We start from the raw sequence: 18,728 nt of genomic DNA on the forward strand, positions 1-18,728 counted from the left end.
TATTTAAGTAGCAAGACTGCCTTTTTGTGTTCCTTCATTCTGTAATGACACCCTGTGGCTTACTTTAGAATTTTGATATTTTGGGCTGAAAATTATGATTATTAAATTTGAACAACTGGTAGTTGATACAAGAATAAAGGTTTTAAAATTCTTCATAGCTATTAAGATATTGTTTTGGTGCTGATTCGTGGCATAGCAGGTGGCAGCTGAAGGAAGAGAGAAGGCAGGAGACCAAACCATTGCTGTGGCCATGACACACCCTATTGTCCTTTTTCTCTCCCTCTTTCCTTCTGTTACAGGAACTCCTGTTTGGTTCTACATGCAAATTGCACCAATAAGAAATGAACATGAAAAAGTGGTCTTGTTCCTGTGCACTTTCAAGGATATTACATTGTTCAAACAGCCAATAGAGGATGATTCAACAAAAGGTAATTTTCAGAAGAATTACTATAATTAAGAATTAGGGTGTCACTAACAGACCCTCTTATTATTTTAGCAAATTCCATTGGTTAAACCAGAAAACAGAATTCTACTTTGTGGTGCTTTTTTTGCTTCATGTTCATACTAGTAACTGCCCAGAATCAGCTTTATTCAACCATATCATTTGAACAGAAATAGCATGGCTCTCCAAAGTTGAAATAATGGTTGGTTAATTTAAATTATAATAGAAGGAATTGAGATAAGACATAAGGAAGGAATTTTATAGAGCATTGTTAATTTAGAATCAATATAATCAAAGTTTCAATACTCTGTACCATGGTGAGCTTTAGAACCAAAATAATATAACAACTTATAGAATGGTTTGGAAGTCAGACTAAAGCTCAGTTGATTAGTTGAATTTTGTGGAATTGATTAAAGTTTTATTAGTTGACAGCTTGCTTTTCAGCTTTTATTTATTCAGTTTTATATTCTATTGGGTAGATGTTGTTAGGTTATGTAAAGAATAATTTTGTCATCAAGAGAGTGGCTGGAAAATGCAAACCTCCTGACTAGAGTCTTATTGACTATAATGTTTAGAGAGGCTGCTATAGGAACCAGTAATTAGTGGCATGTGCTTTCACCTCTTTTTCTATGTAATTTATTCCCCATTTATTCTCTCTAATTATGTTTAAATTAGAAATTGGTGTCATATAAATGAAGAATTTCAAATACCCTTAGTTTTTATGAAATGTTATTTTAAATCTCTTAGGAAACTAAAAATGAAATGTCTTCCTTTTTGAACTTGGCAAACATTGCCTTTTCATACTTCTTTTTAAAAAACTGGCATAGAAGCTTTAATCTTTTCAACTGTAATTATAATTATGGAAAAAATCACATTAGGTTTATTCTTTGCATATGAATTCATATATATATATAATACTATATCTGCTCAGTTTATGGTTAACATCAAATTGCAAGAGAAGAAATTTTACAATGTGCAAACCAGTCAAAGTATAATGTAGGGCATTTTTTACCTGGAAGATTGAATAAAGTATTCAATTTTGGACCCATACTATCTGTTCCTCTGCTAGACACATGGACACAGTGCCTGGGAAATTTAAAATAGGTATAAATGCTATTTTAAAAAAATAGAATAGTCTTCTAATACTATTTAGATTTAATGCTCATTTGTTTTTAAATTCATAGTGCTCCATTCAACAGCTGAAGAATACATATTCTTTTCAACCTCACATGGAGTGAAGCACTCATAAGATAGACTACATAAAACATACTTTAATAGTTTAAAATAATAGAAATTCTAAAAAGTATGTTTTCAGACCACAATGGAATTAAACTAGAAATCACTAACAGAAAGATATTTTGAAAATCCTCAAATAATTAAAAATTAAATAACACTTTCAAAAATAACCCACAGGTCAAAGATGAAGCATTAAGATAAGTTAGAAAAATATTCCAAACCAAATAAAAATTAAATACAATATATAAAATTTGTGAGAAGCAGCAAAAGCAGTGCTTAGAAGGAAATATGTAACATTAAATGTGTATATTAGAAAAGAAGAAATATAAAATCAATAACCTAAGATTCTACCTTAGGAAACTAGTCAAAAAAGTACAATTTAAAGCAAAGCAAAGCAAAGCAAACTGAAGACAAGAAATAACAAACCTCGGAGCAGAAATCAATGAAATAGAAAATAGGACAACATTAGAGAAAATCATCAAACCCAAGCTGGTTCTTTGAAAAGATTATCCAAGTTAATAATCCTCTACCCAGGCTCACCAAGAACAAAAGGAGAAGATACAAATTACCAATATCAGAAATGAAAGAAAGGCCATCACTACTCATCCTATGGACATTAAAGCATAGTAATGGGCCACTATGAAGAACTCTATAGTAGCCACCATTGATAACTTGGATGAAATGGACCAATTTCTTCAAAGACTCAAACTACCAAAACTCACAAAAGGAGAAATACGTAACCTCAATTGCCCTACATCTATTTTTTTATAAAATTAACCAATAATAATCTTTCCAAACCAAGAAAACACCAGGTGCAAATGGTTTCATTGGTAAATTCTACCAAATGTTTAGGGAAGAAATAATACCAGTTCTCCAAGTCTTTTCCAGAAAATAGAAGAAGAGGGAACTCTCCTAACTCATTCTTTGAAGCCAGCACTGCCCTTATACCAAAACCAGAAAAAGCTATAAAAAAGGAAAAATATAGACCAATATTTTTCATGGATATAGATGTAAAACTCCTCAACAAAAATTGAATCCAACAATGTCTGAAAAGAATTACACATGACAACCAAGTGGGATTTATCCCACATATGCAAGGCTGGTTTAGTATTCAAAAACCGATTGCTGTAATCCACCATATCAAGAAGCTAATGAAGAAAAACCATTATTATATCAGTTGGCATTGAAAAAGAACTTGGTGAAATCCAGCACCCATTCATAATAAAAACTCTCAGCAAAGTAGGAATAGAAGGGAACGTCTTCAGTTTGATAAGGAACATCTATTAAAAAAATACCCCTATAGCTAACAGTGGACTATATCGTAAAGTGGCATTTTGAATAAAAGATAAATGATTTGCATATGATTTGTAATCTAACATATTCTTGAAATGAATTTTTCTTGCCTCCACACAATGTTGACAATCAGACTGAGTAAAAAGCTTTTCTATCACAGTCTTTTCTTCTCAAAAATAATATATATATATATATATATATAATTTGTATTTGTACATGTAGTAGATGAGTACTGTTTTCTTTCATTTACTTTAAGTGACTTCATGGCACAGCTTAAGTTGGCCAACAAAAGTACAGTACTTTCTCATAGTTTTGACCTGCTGAACCTTAATGGTGGTGTCGGTAACTATGTATCTATTTATGGAAACTGAAAGTTGGCAGCATTTTAAGATGAAGTTGGGGAAAGGGTTCAGATATAAAAGGGCGGACTTTTATTTCTGAGTTAATGTCTCTTCATTCATCTGCATCCCCACATCAGAATCACAGTCCTTTGTAAAGCACAGTCTCATTTAAATGAATAATTCATTTAAACAAAATGATATTTGAATAAGCTCCAGACAACTCAGACCGCTTGAGTTTTGAACTTTGGGTTTGATAGACATGTAAATTAGAATTTATAGGAGAAATCAAACCCCACTCTGAAAAGCATTAGAGAAAAATCTCTCTTTCCAGTGCCAGAATTTGTAGAACTTATTTTAAAAAAGACTTATTTTGAGACTCCCCCACATTTTCCAAATACATAACAGATTACTGAAAAAGTATGCATAATGTAACTATGAATGGTGTATATGAGCTACTTTCTATTATTCATATGAGCTATAAATTTAATATGAAAAATTCAATAGAAATAAAATATTTATGCCATCAAGTCATCATCCTACTCTCTCTATGAAGCTAGCAGTATAGGAAAGTATGTTTTAAAACATTGGCACAGGGATATATATTTCAAGTTTTTAAGTCAAATTAAAGGAACCATGGAACTTTTTTGGGAAATAACAGATGAGATTCCACAGTATCAAAATGATTTGGGTTTAGAGCATTGAACTTGAAGACAGTAGACTAGCTTTTGATTCAGCCTTGGGTGCTAGAGTTACTTAACAGGAGTCTTTTCAGGACTCTCATAGGAATATTTTATTCTTTTCTTACATTTATCTACTTATTTTTCCAACCAAAAATGCCAATTGGTGGTACTATACTAGGTCCTGGAGATACAAAGTCCCTTTTCTCATTTTCCCCTGGGTAGACAGACAAACAAATACATAGTGAAGCTTTCTTGATTGCTCCTATTTTCTCAATAAAACAGGAAACATGGTTATCAATAGAGAGTAAGGTTGATGCAGGATGTGAGGAGGTGTTGAAGGTGAGAGGAGAGTGGAGTAGGTATGAACTGGTTACCTAAGAGTGTGGAATAGTGATTGGACGAGGGAAAGGGCAGCACGAATGTCTGCTTGAGGCCAGTGGTCATGAATCTCACTAGTATCTATGAGCATGAGTCTTTGTTGTCCACCTGTGTTTAGTCAAAGGTGTAGACGCAGAAGTAGGTGAAAGACTGGGTTTATCCAGAGTTAGAATTTTGTCAGTTGAGTAAGATGAGAAGAATCAGGGAATTCAAGTGCCAGGGAGTTGAGGATGATTGCAAGGGAGTAGGTTGAGGGCACCTGCAAAATTTTGGAGAAATACTTAGGTGATAAAAGTTCTGTTAGCATATAGAAAATAGTGTTTTAACATTCAGAACAGACAAGAGAATCTACATAGTGCAAAACCAGAAGGTAATTCTGGAGCAAGGAATTTTTACTTTCTTAACATCAGGAGGCGCCAGTGATTGGAGAAAGGGTTCAACTCTTTGGAGAATTTGCCAAAATTGGCTGGATTTGATACCAATTTCTTTTTCCTTTATAGGTATTTTGGCAAGAAATTTAGACATATGGTTGAAAGACTTGAATAAAGGGACTAATTCTGAAGTTTATTTCTGAATCATATCTGGGATGGTAACTGTTAACATGTGATGTCAGCCAACTAATTTGAGTGCAACTCTTCCTTAGGATGGATCCTGTGATCACCAACATTTTACTCTGAATTGACTTTTTGCTTTTAAACTGAATGACACTGGGTGATGTCAACAATACCTTTGAATTATACCATGGTGGATGGTAGCAAAAACCATTGAAGGGGAGGGAAACCAGTTTTGATGGAGTAGTTAGTATATGCCAAGAACTTTACATTCATTGTTTCTCAATTCTATAATTATGAAAATTAGTATTATTATCTCCATTTTACTGTTGAAGATCCTGATTCTCAATTTCTGATTTCAAATCCCAATTTCTGTCTATTGCACCATGCTGCCTCATCTTTTCTAGTGGGAGCTTATCGTTGGGGTTTAACCACTTTAATCCCTGGCTCTTTTTTCTCCCTACAGAAACTAATCACAGGTTGATAATGCTCTCATTCTGACAGAATTATACTGTCTTGAACCAAGAAACTTACTGATAATAATTTAAGGGGGTAAAATTATTTTTTTTTGTTATCTTTTGCTCCTGGTATTGAGGTCTTGGAATTACTTGTTCAGATAATTGGTCCCCGTCAATGCTACCTGGTACCTTATTTATAATAATACAAAGGGGAAAAATTACAGCCAAGAAATCCATCTTGTTGATTATCCGTATGTGTTCTAAAATAGATGGCCCAAATTTCTGCCCATTTATATTGTACAGTATTTTCAAACAGACTCCAAAACTGCCAAGATAATTACAGTGTGAAATATCCTGTGCCAAATAGTTATGGAACCTTCTTGCCAATAATTGAGACAAAAAAACTCCTGCAGAATAAAAAATAACAGTCAAAATATCAACTTTCTCCTTGTAGAAGCAAATGGTTTTCTTTAGAGAGGAAACAACAGATGAAATATGAGTAATTATACCATGTAGTCTCTTTGACCAAGAGTATAATTGTTTACCTAAGCTTTTTTCTTATAGATTAGAATCTTGTGTTGCAGCCTAGTAGATTGATTTAACTGCCTCTGTGACTTCCTTTTATTTTTAAGATTAAGCAGTCCATGACAAAGAGGTTAATTGCAACCCAATAGAGCTAAACTAATGTTTTATTAAGAAGGAGTTGGCATCTTGAGCTTTTAGGAGAACAAATGTTCTCATAATGCCACGAACAACTTACAGAGCAAGGATTAGGCTCTTCATATTCAGCTGTCTGTTCACATTACCCTATATCGACCACATCTGAGTAACATCAGCGAACTTTGCTGAATAATCACCTAACACCAGTTAGGTCTCTGTAAAGGTGAGATCAGTAAATGTATCACTGGGAAAAGTGAGAACTGCTGATGCATCTTTTTTCTCTGACCTAGACAGTGTGGCTGCTCAACTTTTTCAAAACTTTTTCAAAGTCTGTACAGTAAAAGTGGATGAGAGATCAAATGAACAAATTCAGCTAATAACGCAGGCAATTCTTCCAGATGTGTTCAAGAGCACAAAGGGATTAGTATACGGAAATTCGGTGTGGCATTATTAGTGATAGGGAAAATCTAGAAACTTCTTCCGTGGGCATGAGTGGAATATATGCGTGATCAGGAAAGAACAAATACTTAATTCTCTGTGAAGACAGACGTGCAGGGAAGAACCAGGAGCCATAGTGGTTCAGTCTGGAGGTGGAGGGGAGAGAAGGGAAGTTGAAGGCCGTTGTGTTTCTTATGGTGTCTGTTTTTGTTCAGCAAAGAATTTGGCAGGGTTATGTGCTGAGAGTAAGGGGAGCAGGGTTAGTATACGTGTCTTGAGAAAAATGCTGTTTGGAATGAGGGACTGCAAGAAAGCCCTGACCAGAAACAGATAAAAGGATTCCTGAGCAGCTCAGGGAGCTCATCTTTGAGTGCTCCCTTTGATTTAAATGTGAAATAAAATAGTCCTTGGCTTTGCAAATGGTTCTCCATCTTTTAGGACATTTTAATTGCAAAACTCATAAATGATGTCTCAATTTTACACCTGCCTTTGGCTTTGATTTCTCTAGTAAGAAAGAATCCTTTCCAAGTCTTTTCTCCTAAATCTCTCTGTTCTAGTATGTCTGAGTCAGTTCCCGGTTCTCTTTCTGAAGGCAGAATTATAGTTCTCAGTGTTTCCAGGGCTCCCTCTCCAACCCCCTCAACACACCTTTCCCACCTTCTCCAGCCTAAAGCCTTCTTTGATGTTGTGTATTATGTTAACACCTGCTATGAGCTGAGTGTACTTCCTTCTTTATATTTTAATTTTTAAAATTTGCATATAATGCAGATGCTGTGTTAATTCCTGTTTAACTTTTTGACTCATTTCCTCATTCATTCATTCACTCATTCTTTTAAGAAAAACAGATATATTTCCCATTATGTGCCAGCATGGTATTAGACAGCCAGGGTTAGAAAGAATAAGATATGGCACCCAAAAGTCATATCATGTGGTAAATTCCCTTTTCATCTATGTTTAAGGGTAGTCTTATAGAACATACTGATTAAAAACATTATTAGGGGCCGGGCGCTGTGGCTCACGCCTGTAAACCTAGCTCTTGGGAGGCCGAGGCGGGCGGATTGCTCAAGGTCAGGAGTTCAAAACCAGCCTGAGCAAGAGCGAGACCCCGTCTCTACTATAAATAGAAAGAAATTAATTGGCCAACTGATATATATTTAAAAAATTAGCCGGGCATGGTGGCGCATGCCTGTAGTCCCAGCTACTCGGGAGGCTGAGGCAGAAGGATCACTCAAGCCCAGGAGTTTGAGGTTGCTGTGAGCTAGGCTGACGCCACGGCACTCACTCTAGCCTGGACAACAAAGTGAGACTCTGTCTCAAAAAAAAAAAAAAAACATTATTAGGATGACAACTTCATATTATATTTTTCATTCAGTTTTTTTTTCTGTTATTTAATTGATGATAGTCCTGTTTTTGCTCATAGAGAAAAATGCATGTATTTTATTTTTGCTGTTTTAACACTTTTTTCTTCTAGGAAATTAAAATAAGGTAAAGTAAAGGGATGAAATATTCCTTGATTATATTGAATTTATGTATAAAATAAGATACCCAAATATACAAACGTTTGAACAAACTTCTGTTTGGTATTTAAATTAGGAATTATTGTTTCTTCATTAAGAAATGGCAATATGTGCTCACGACACTTCAAATAGAAAACCGGAGGGTGACAGTAAGCTTTCACTGTCATATTTCTCCTTGCTCACATGTTTACTTCCCTGTATGATACTATGAAATTGGAGAACACATGCCATTTGTTCATTTTGTATTCTTTCACACATTATTAATTTTATTCCTTCAGTATCTCCTTTAATTTTTCTCAAAATATTTTCTGGGTAAACCTTTTTGCACACAAGGAATGAAAATGGGCTTATTTTTTAGTCCAACTGGGATGTATGAAGGGGTACATTACCTATTTTAGAAATATGAACCTTCAGTAAGTAAAAGATCAACTTGGAAGTTTCTAGAAATAGTCAAGACAATTATAATATTCCATTGATATAAGATAAGGAAGTTATCACCAGGGAAAATGTTAATATAATTGTGGGCTAATATAGTTACTGTCATCTGAAGATATCATTACCACTTTTACCTGACAAAGCAAAACCAAAGCAAAAACCAGTGATGATGGAACAAAATGGGGTTTATAGTTAAATCTGATTTTTAAACTTACAAATAAAATTTATATCTTTATTACATTATGCCCTATTTTATGCCAGGCCCTATACTAAGTGCAGAGAATAGAGAGACGAAAAATAGAGTGACTAATGTGTTAATCAATAATTGCATTAGTGTTGTTAGTGCTGTGTGAGGTACGTACCCCATGGTGGAATGTACAGAGGTGGGCACCTCTCTTTTATGGGTGGATCAAAGAAGCTTACAGAAAGTGGTACTGCTCTAGATGAGTCTGCAGGTACCGGTAAGTATAGCCAGACAGATGAGGGAGGGAAAAGACATTTCAGGGCAGGCAGAATGATTATAAAATGAAAATATGAAAACATGAACCATCATAGGATGTACAAAGAATTCTTAGTAGATTGAATTTTAGTTTTGAATTTATTCTTCATTGCACTTGCTAATGGTTTGAATAAGGCTGGAATACAGAGCATACATAAGAAAGTGGTAGGAGATGGATACAGAGCAAATCTTTGGGGTAAGAAACTAAACAACCTATATACAGTGTTATCCTGGAGGCCTCCAGGTTGCTGTTAAAGGTTTGTAATAGGGGCAAGGCACGGTCGGATTTGTGCTTTAGAAAGAACTTTGCGAGTAATGTGGGATGCAGTCTTTAGGATGCTGCCGCCTACCTCATGTGAAAGATGATATATTATCTGACACAATACTGATGCAGAGAGGAGACTCAATTTGAGGGCTATTTATTGATATGTTACAACCTTTAAGGCTTAGAAGTGATTGAGTGTGTGTGTGTGTGGGGGGGTACTAGTGAGAGGAGGATGATGAATTTCAAGTTTCTGATTTGGGCAATTAGAACTATCACAGGGCCATTTTACCCAAATCAGTAATGCATGAATGATACAGGGTTGAGGATAAGAGAAGGAGTTGATGATGAGATTAATTTTGGACATGTTAAGTGTTATTAATAGACGCCTATAGAACATCTTAGTAAGAGGTAGCCAGTGGTGAATTGGACACACAGGTCTGGAGCTCAGAAGAAAAGTCTAAGGTGGTCATAGAGATTGCATGCTGGCGTTTTACATTGATGTTGAGTTTTTAGAGAGTTGGTGGCATGTCTGGTGCTCTTTTGTTTCTCCAGCACATTGCACAGGGTAAGCCTCAGGGTTGCATACAGTTCCCAAAACCTCACTTTTTTTTTTTATTCTAGTTACTAGGATGAGGTCCACTAATGAAGAAGAAATAAAAAGGACTTTCTATCAATGGATGCCAGTTTACTTCTTTTCTAATACAATTATTGAACACAGAGAGGGAGCTGAGTTGGTGGGACAATACAAAGCTTAAATGAAATCAGAATTAACCCAAAGAATATGGTGTCACCTGCATTGTATGTTTTGATGAATAGCAGTAGGCTGGTGTATGCCCAGGATTTCTTCCTTCATCTTTTGTCTTCCGTCATTGCTATGAGAGTCATTCCTTTGGACCATTGGGGGTTTTTCCTTTTAAAGAGTGGTTTGGTAAATACTCTAGTGAAAGGTAATACTGCAGAAATTATCAAAGAGTTATAATAAAATCTTTAATGTAGCAGAGCTTTTGAGATACCTAGAGGAGGGATAATTGAGAAAGGATCAGAGTGTGATTACTTTTGTTCTATTTGTTCATATCTCGTTGACATTTCCTTGAAATTAACAATTTTAATAATGGCACTTTGAGGCCCCAGAAGAAATTTCTTTCCCATTAAATTCACATTTCCTTCTCCCAGAAGTTACTGTTCCCTCAGAAAACATTATTAAGATTCTAGATATTCCAAAAATAATTTTTAGATATCACTGCAGTTTTTAACAGGCAAGAAATAACATTTTGCTGTGTTTCAAGGAAGGTGGAAATATGTGATATGAATGATGTGAGATTTATTGACATTTGTATTTATTCTCTTATGTGTGTACATCTACAAAAAATACATAGTAGGGCTATTTTTATTAGGGTAATACTAGTTGCTATGACAAATAACTCCCAACTTTTAGTGGCTTAACATAATAGAAGCATATTTCTTGCTCATATAGCAGTCCAAGGCAAGTGATCCTGGCGGCATATGGCATTTTTCCACACAGTGGTTTGGTGGCTTTGCTATACCCTTGGACCTTGTCATTTCCACCCAGCTGGTAGAAGGAAGGAGAAAGTATGGAGAACTCACACTTGCTTCTTAAGTTGAGGCATGGAAGTGACACACATCACTTCTGCTTATATTCCACTGGTGAGAACTGGGACATGGGCCACACCTAGATGCAAAGAATGATGGGTAATGTATTTCTGGCTGGGCAGATGTTTCCTATTAACAAACCCACACACTGTGAAGGGTAGTGCAGAATTTTTTGGACAACCAGTTGCCTTGACTGTGGGGACTGTGTAAAAGACATGAGCAAAGCAAAAAGCTCACACATAAATATTGCTCATTATTTTATAGCCACACTTCAAACATATGATGATGTCTATATTGAGAGAAAATGCTTTAAGTTGATACCTTGTGTTCATTCTAGATATTATATGGTTGCTACGATCCTTTGAATATTAGCAAGCTGTTGTATTCCTTTTTCATTATGTATGAAAAACTGAGACTTTCTTTCCTTATTTTTAAGGTTGGACAAAATTTGCTCGATTAACAAGGGCTTTGACAAATAGCCGAAGTGTTTTGCAGCAGCTCACGCCAATGAATAAAACAGAGGTGGTCCACAAACATTCAAGATTAGCTGAAGTAAGTGTGAGACTAACTTCGCTTCCCAAGGGAGTGGTGGTGGTATTTTTTTTCCAAAAGTGATTCATTATATATATTTCTGGCTATAATTTTACAAATACTTAGCTGATGATTTATTGTTCCTTTGTATAAATATATTTAATAGAGATCCCGAGGATTTATTTTTATTCTCTCCAACTTGTAAAGTGAGAACGTAGTTCGTGACATCCCAGGTGATCTCTGCAGAGTATGAGGTTTCCTTTGAACAAATGAGATGGAGAGTTCATTCATTTCTTCATTTTTGTATGTATCAGACTACTTTTAGAGGGTTTACTCTGTGCTTGGCACTCTGCAAAAGAGGTAAAGATGAATAAGAAATGGGCCCGGTCAGCAGCAGACACTTATCATAGGATGTGAAAATACTATGACAGGGTGCAGTGGGAACCCATGCTGGAGCATTTGCCAAGACCTGGGGCCTTAGGGAAGGCTACTTGAATGAGGTAATTCCTGGGCTGAGTGAACCTGGAAGAAAAAACATAAGAGTTAGGTGGGTAAAGAAGGGATGGAGGTCATTCCTATTGGGGGGCCAGCGTGTGCAAAGGCTCAGAAATGAGATAGCGTGGTGTCTTTGAGTATGACTTCAGTATGGTTGAATTCAGGTGGGGAGGAAACTGTTAGATGGCATATAGTGAGATGGTGGTGGTTGGGGTCTCATGTGCCAGGGATTGACATGATCACATTTGTGCCTTAGAAAAACCTCTCAAAGGGAGGTTGGTCCTGATCGGGTTTTTTTTTATAATCTTATGTTTTTATTGTATGAATTTGAAATATTATTCTAAGAAGAGGTCCACAGGTTTTACCAGATTGCCCAAGGGATCCAAGGCACAAAATGATTAAGAACCCTTGCTTGAACTAGTGGCTCTGTAGAGAATCGGGAGGGAAGGAAACCAGGCAAGAAGTCCTCGTAGTAATTTATCTAGAAACACCAGAGCCTTAGGCAAGGTAGTGGGAGCAGTGGTGGGCAAACTGCAGATACATCAAGATTAGAGTCAACACATTTGTTGATAGATTAGAATAGAGTGTGAAACAAACAGATGGGATGAGGACAACTCTATGCTTTTGGTTTATACAACTGGTAGATAGTGCTGTTGCTTATTAAAATGGCAAATAAAAGAGGAGGAAGAGAAGGTTTGGGGACAATGATAATGTGTTCAGTTTTGCACATATTATGTCTGAAGAGCCTGATCAGAAATCCTAGTGAAGATACCTAAAAGATGGTGGGATTTATGGGTCGGGCACTGAGGAGGGATATTTGGGTTTGAGTTTAAACTTCAGTGTCACCTTCATAGATATGGCTGTTGAAGTCATAGGACTAGACAATGTTACCCTGAGGCCAAAGAGAAAAGGAATGAGGACAGAACTTTAAAGCAGCCAAAAGCTTTATCTTCTATAATCATCATTTGTATTACTAGTATGAAAGATGCCAAAAAACCAATTAAGCTTCCGAAATTGTACTGAGCACTTGGTGGGATTCACAAAAATGTTCTGAGATAACTTACCAAAAAAGAGAAAGATAACATCAGATCCATAGGTTCATCAATCAATTTGCTCTGCTGGAGAAAAGTAAGTTGAAGCACACCAGAGTAACTTTCATAACTACTTGTAAATATTAAATCTGGTTTGGAAAGGATTAGGGAATAAAGTGCATTCCCTGAGTTTGGAGAACTCTGGAGTTTTTCTTAAGCCCATAGCTATCAAAGGGACTTGTTATAGTTTTCTGCTCTAAATAGCACTGTTAGCTTGGGGAAAGATTAATACTTTCATGTATAGGCATGTTTTCAAAAACCAAAATAAGACATTAACATTGTTAAATATTAACTAACAATAATCACCATATTTTAACATATGATATGCAACTAGCATTAAGATTTTAAGTAGACCAGTAGATACAACTTCCTTTTTCAATAATGCTTATTAAGTACTACTTGATTTTGGAGCTACTTTCTCTTCTGCCTTGAATTTTCCATTTCTAAAGTCCACACAAATCAAGCTGAAGTGTAGGAGCTTGTTTCTGTGACTGTTGACTTTTATAGTCATGATTCCTTTTGGGCCTTAACTACACCTTATTCAGAGTTTTTCTTCTCTCTGCTACACACTAGTGTAAGAACAAGAGGGAGGGGGCCAGAGAGAGGAAAATCCTCTACCGTAGGCACCCAAATCACTCAAGATTGTTCCTTCTGTCAAGGGAAACATTTCTTTAGCCTTGACATTTCATCATTTTTATTTTTATGAAACTTGTATTCCTGTTTCTTCCCATCTGATTTTTTTTTGCTTTGTTTTGCGATTATTGCTAGTTTCGTTATCAGTCATCTCTAATTCATAAACTTGACTCCAATACAAAACTGCTTTCTATCAGGGCTTAGGCTTGCTTTCGGAGAGCATGCAGAAATAAGAAGGTTTTCAAAAAGATTTATACTGCATACCTGCAGTATGTGCTCTTAGATCTAAAGACAGACCCAAAAGAAACACCAAGCACAAGAATATTGTTTTTCCACTTGTACTCAAAGGCTCATATATTAATAATCTGCTCAACTCAGGTATCTGGTGTTGCTGAGGAATTTTAGGCTCTTTCACTTTTTCCAAGACACATAAATTTGATCTCAATTCCGGATCCCCTAAATTTAGAGCTGATCCCTCAAATTTGGACCTGATCCCCAGTTTCAAAGATTCCGGTCTTCATGTAGGCAGTTAATTAATTTTCCACATGCATTGACATCCTGCTGATTTCCCGCAGCTTGCTCGCTTTTATGCCGAGTGGAGATAAATACACACACCGCCATCACGTCAGTCAGTGGGCCTGACCTCCTTAGCATCAATGCTCTCAGATCTTCAGAGAGGAAGAATGCGTCTGTATTGGTACAAAAATACATCAGAAAATGTGATTTCATCCTCTCTCCTCCTAAGGCTTATTGCTTATGAAAGTGCAAATGAAATAACAATGAAAGTGAAGACTAGTTACTCACTGCTGTATAAAGGAGCCCAGTGAGAGGGCTAAGATTAAAGTAGTGCTTTACATAAGAGAAAGATCAAAGCCTAAACAATTGTGCACCTTTTTTTGTTTTTGTTGCTATCTTCTTCCTCCTCTTCTTCCTTCTGATTCATTCCCTCATTGAGCACTTTTGATGCAAGTTACTGTCTGAAGACTTGGGGCCTGAATGTCTAAAGAAATATAAGACAAGGATCTTACTTTGGGTTGCACATTATAATCACTTGGAGAGGTTTTGAAAATAGGGATTCTTCGAGATCTGGAGACCAATTTAATCATTCTGGGGGGGGGGTCTAGGTACCAGTACATTGTATGTCTTAAAATATCACCAGGTGATTCTAATGTGTAGCCTGATTTAAGAAGTAAAGAACTTGGGAGTAACCCTATTCTATCTCTAGAGGAGAAGACTTAATTATTCCAGGGTATTCAGCAGGGTGGACCTATTCCTTAGCATACTAGGCACAGTGTCTAAGGCCTACAACACTTTTAGGGGCTCACGGTATGTTTCAGTTTCCATTAACAACAGGAGAAAATAATGAACTTTCAGTTAAAAACAAAAGTTGAATGTGTGATATTAATATATTCATCTTTGTAGAAATGCTGTTATAAAATATAATTTTTATTTACTTTTTTAATAGGTGGGTGGGGTCCAGGAAGGCAGACAGGCTTAAGACCCATGAAGGTGATAGTGTACCTTGGCACTGAGTTTGTTCTTATTTCTCAAGTCTGATTTCTTTGTGCTTGTTCTATAGGCTGTGCTGATCTAGATAGAAAAATACTAACATTGAATAGGAAGGAAATTTTCATGTTTAATACAGTGAAATTGGAACTGATAGGCCAGTGGTTGAAAGGTGAAAGAAAAGCCATGATTATGTACAATTCTGTGTATATAATAGTCCCTGCAACATGAGGCTTACATTTCTAATGGGATAATTTGCTGCTAAGTAATCCAAGACCTTATAGGAAAAATATGTCTGGCGCACAAAATATGTCTGGTAATGTGGGTAAATACATAAAATATCTTTAAAAATAGTTCTTATAATCCACTGCATAAAAATAATAATTTTAACACATAACTAAAGAGAATACCAGTGATATTTTTCATGTTGTAAATAGTAATAACAGATATTATATACTTAGTTTTTAGATACATAACTTCTATGTAGGAGAGAAACTTTACAATCCTGTCCCAAGTTTCAAAAGATGCTAGTGTATTTGTTTTGCTTTGTGGCATATAATTCACAGCGTTGCATGCTAGCAAGTATTTTTGTTTTTATCTATTCCTACATGCAAATGTTTAATACATTTATGATTTTATGATTTGAACTTCTTGACTCCTACCTTCCAGGCATTAGTCCTAGAGACACTGAATAATTGGTTTCATAAGATGGGAGAAGCTGTTGGAAACATTATTTAAGAAATTCCGATTTACCAACCTCTTTAACCCATTCGTTGTCTTTAGCTTCATTGATGGCCTGGTGCAGAGGTTTTTGATCTGCTCCTTCAACTCTTTTTCAGAATTTCCAGGCTGTAGGTTCCAGAAGGCAGCATTAGTCCTATGTTTGTTACCTTTGTTCAGGGGTGCCCAAACTTCTACTCTTGCTTTGTCATCTGCTTTTTCTCATTGTCTCTTATGGTAATTAAGCCTAGTCAGAGTAAGTCATTATAACCTTGTACTGAATTTTTTTCTATTTTTCAAAAAGGTATATAGAAGCAAACCTGAGTATTTAGCATTTTTTTTCCCTGAAGGGAATTTGCATCTGGGCAGGAAACACAATATTCTTTAAGTCCTGATTTAAGAGAGGAAAGGCAAAAGCAGGCTATGACATCTGCTACCCTGTGCACTGCAGTGCCATTACCAAGGTCCTGGCTAGGTGTCACTCAACAGCAAGATCACCAACCGTGGGATGCTGGGGTTCAGCGAGGCCATCAGAATCAAAGTTGTATTTGTATTCTTTGAGGCACTAAATATGTGTGAATAGTTAATAACAGTGAGTCGCCCAAATAACCGGTGGACGATGCATGAAAGACGTGATTCTAGGCAGCTTGCAGAGGGAGTGTGCAGAAGACACTCTCAGAAGTGGACATCCCGCAGTGTTGGGGATCAGTGCTGGCCACTGCCACACAGCAAGCCAGCTGGAACAGCAGACAGGTCACCCTTGGCAGAGTGATTGGCTTGGAGTGACTTCCTTTGAACAAACTTTAGGAAAACTTAAGAGAAGAGGGAGACAAAACTATAGAGCATGACTGGCCTTGAAACCAAGTCATGCTAAATAGGCTGTAGTTTGATTGCCAATAAGTTTGAATTCATCACTACCTGTGCAGAGATGTCCAGGTCATTTATACACACATTTTCTCTCTTTTAGGTTCTTCAGCTGGGATCGGATATCCTTCCTCAGTACAAACAAGAAGCGCCAAAGACGCCACCACACATTATTTTACACTATTGTGCTTTTAAAACTACTTGGGATTGGGTGATTTTAATTCTTACCTTCTACACCGCCATCATGGTTCCTTATAATGTCTCCTTCAAAACGAAGCAGAACAACATAGCCTGGCTGGTGCTGGACAGCGTGGTGGACGTTATTTTTCTGGTTGATATCGTTTTAAATTTTCACACGACTTTTGTGGGGCCTGGTGGAGAGGTCATTTCGGACCCTAAGCTCATAAGGATGAACTATCTGAAAACTTGGTTTGTGATCGATCTGCTGTCTTGTTTACCTTATGACATCATCAATGCCTTTGAAAATGTGGATGAGGTAAGTTTTTTGGTTTTGTGCTTTGGAGTACTGTGGATCATGAGTTCTGAAAACCTCAGGCTAAGAGGATGCACGTATAATCCAAATTTCTTTTCAGCCACCACTTTCAACCTTCACCCTACTAAATAAACACTTGCGATAAGTTACCGCACTTGATTGTCTTAAATTAATTTTTATCCACCTCTTTTCCTTGAAAATGCTGATTACTGAGAAAATGGCTGTTGTTGGAAGTTGTGGTTGGAAGAGGTGGAGAAGAAAAGCCTTTGGAGTCAAATGCAGTTTACTAGATAGTTGATTGAAAAATGATGAAATAGATGTATTTTCTTTGAAAAACTGCAGAATTTAAAAATTTTATGCATCTCTAGATCTTCTGACTCTTCTCTTCCAGATATATCTGGTAGCAGTACAAGAGTTAACATAAAGATGAAGAAACTTTTGTGGAAGAGCTGTTCTTAAATTTTTGCCACTTTGGTGTTTTCCTCATAAGCTTTTGCTTTAAATTTTGTCTGAGTACATTTGTGGGTAGAATGACTTGGTCTAGTTCAAGGTTCTGGTCCTTCAGGGTTATCTGTGCACCTGTAATAGGAACATTTAAAATGTGTAATATCTTAAAAAGACCACTTCATAGCCTCTGACTTAATAGTAGATGATTTTCAAGTTGCTACATCACGCTAATAGGATAGAACCAATAATTTCAATTATTAATATATAAATGAATCTATATAGAATATACCTATTATTAAAATGTGTTCACAATGATAATGTTACTAACTTAATTTTCCTAAATATTATACTCTGTAGACTGTTCAGATAGAAAATTCTTTACTACCTTGTTATTGTTGCTGTGATTCTGTGTGTTGGGAGATAGATGGAATTTTCTTCAGTGACTTTTTCCATAAAATGTGTACATTCAATCAACTGTAACCGTATTACAAACATCATTTCCCCAAAAGTTAAATGTAGACATTATATTTTGATACTGTACATATAATTGCTACTTTAAAAATTATGGGGGAAAGGAATACTAATAATTTGTTTTCTAATTTTAGGTTCTACATATATCACACTTGTAAGGGTACATTTATTTCTTTCAAATTTATCTTTTGGAAGAGGGTAAGAAGGAGTTAATTTTAAAAATGCTAATCATATGATAAGGGAACAATAAACAATATATTTCACATACTATATGGATTATCACTTTAACATGTTAAGATTTTGGTTATTTATAACATAGGCATAAAGAGTTTAATAAAAATTATCAAAGATTTTAATAAAAATTGTCACTCATGGAATCTTAAAAAGTTGATCTCATAGAGACAGAGAATAGAATGATGGTTACTAGGGGCTGGAGTGATTGGGGAGGTTTGGGGAAATGTTGATCAAAGGATACAAAATTTCTGTTAAATAGGAGGAATAAATTGAAGAGATCTATAGTATAACAAGGTGACTAGAGTTAGCTATATACTGTATTCTTGAAAAATGCTAAGGAAGTGGATATGAAGTATTCTCACAACAAGAATGATAACTATGTGAGGTAATGCATATGTTAATTAGCTAGATTTAGTCATTCCACAATGTATATATACTT

The 18,728-nt window shown here is 35.9% G+C and overlaps 1 protein-coding gene across 1 annotated transcript in view; it reads left to right on the top strand.

The window, feature by feature from the left end:
* KCNH5 (potassium voltage-gated channel subfamily H member 5) overlaps positions 1-18,728 on the top strand; it is a 264,962-nt gene that overhangs the window by 44,964 nt on the left and 201,270 nt on the right. Inside the window, exons 4-6 of the mRNA XM_012777657.2 lie at positions 300-428; positions 11,241-11,356; positions 16,748-17,140. Coding sequence (XP_012633111.1) covers positions 300-428; positions 11,241-11,356; positions 16,748-17,140 — 638 coding nt within the window. The remainder of the gene's footprint in view (positions 1-299; positions 429-11,240; positions 11,357-16,747; positions 17,141-18,728) is intronic.

Source organism: Microcebus murinus, chromosome 6 (assembly GCF_040939455.1).
Source record: "Microcebus murinus isolate Inina chromosome 6, M.murinus_Inina_mat1.0, whole genome shotgun sequence".
Taxonomy (NCBI): Eukaryota; Metazoa; Chordata; class Mammalia; order Primates; family Cheirogaleidae; genus Microcebus; species Microcebus murinus.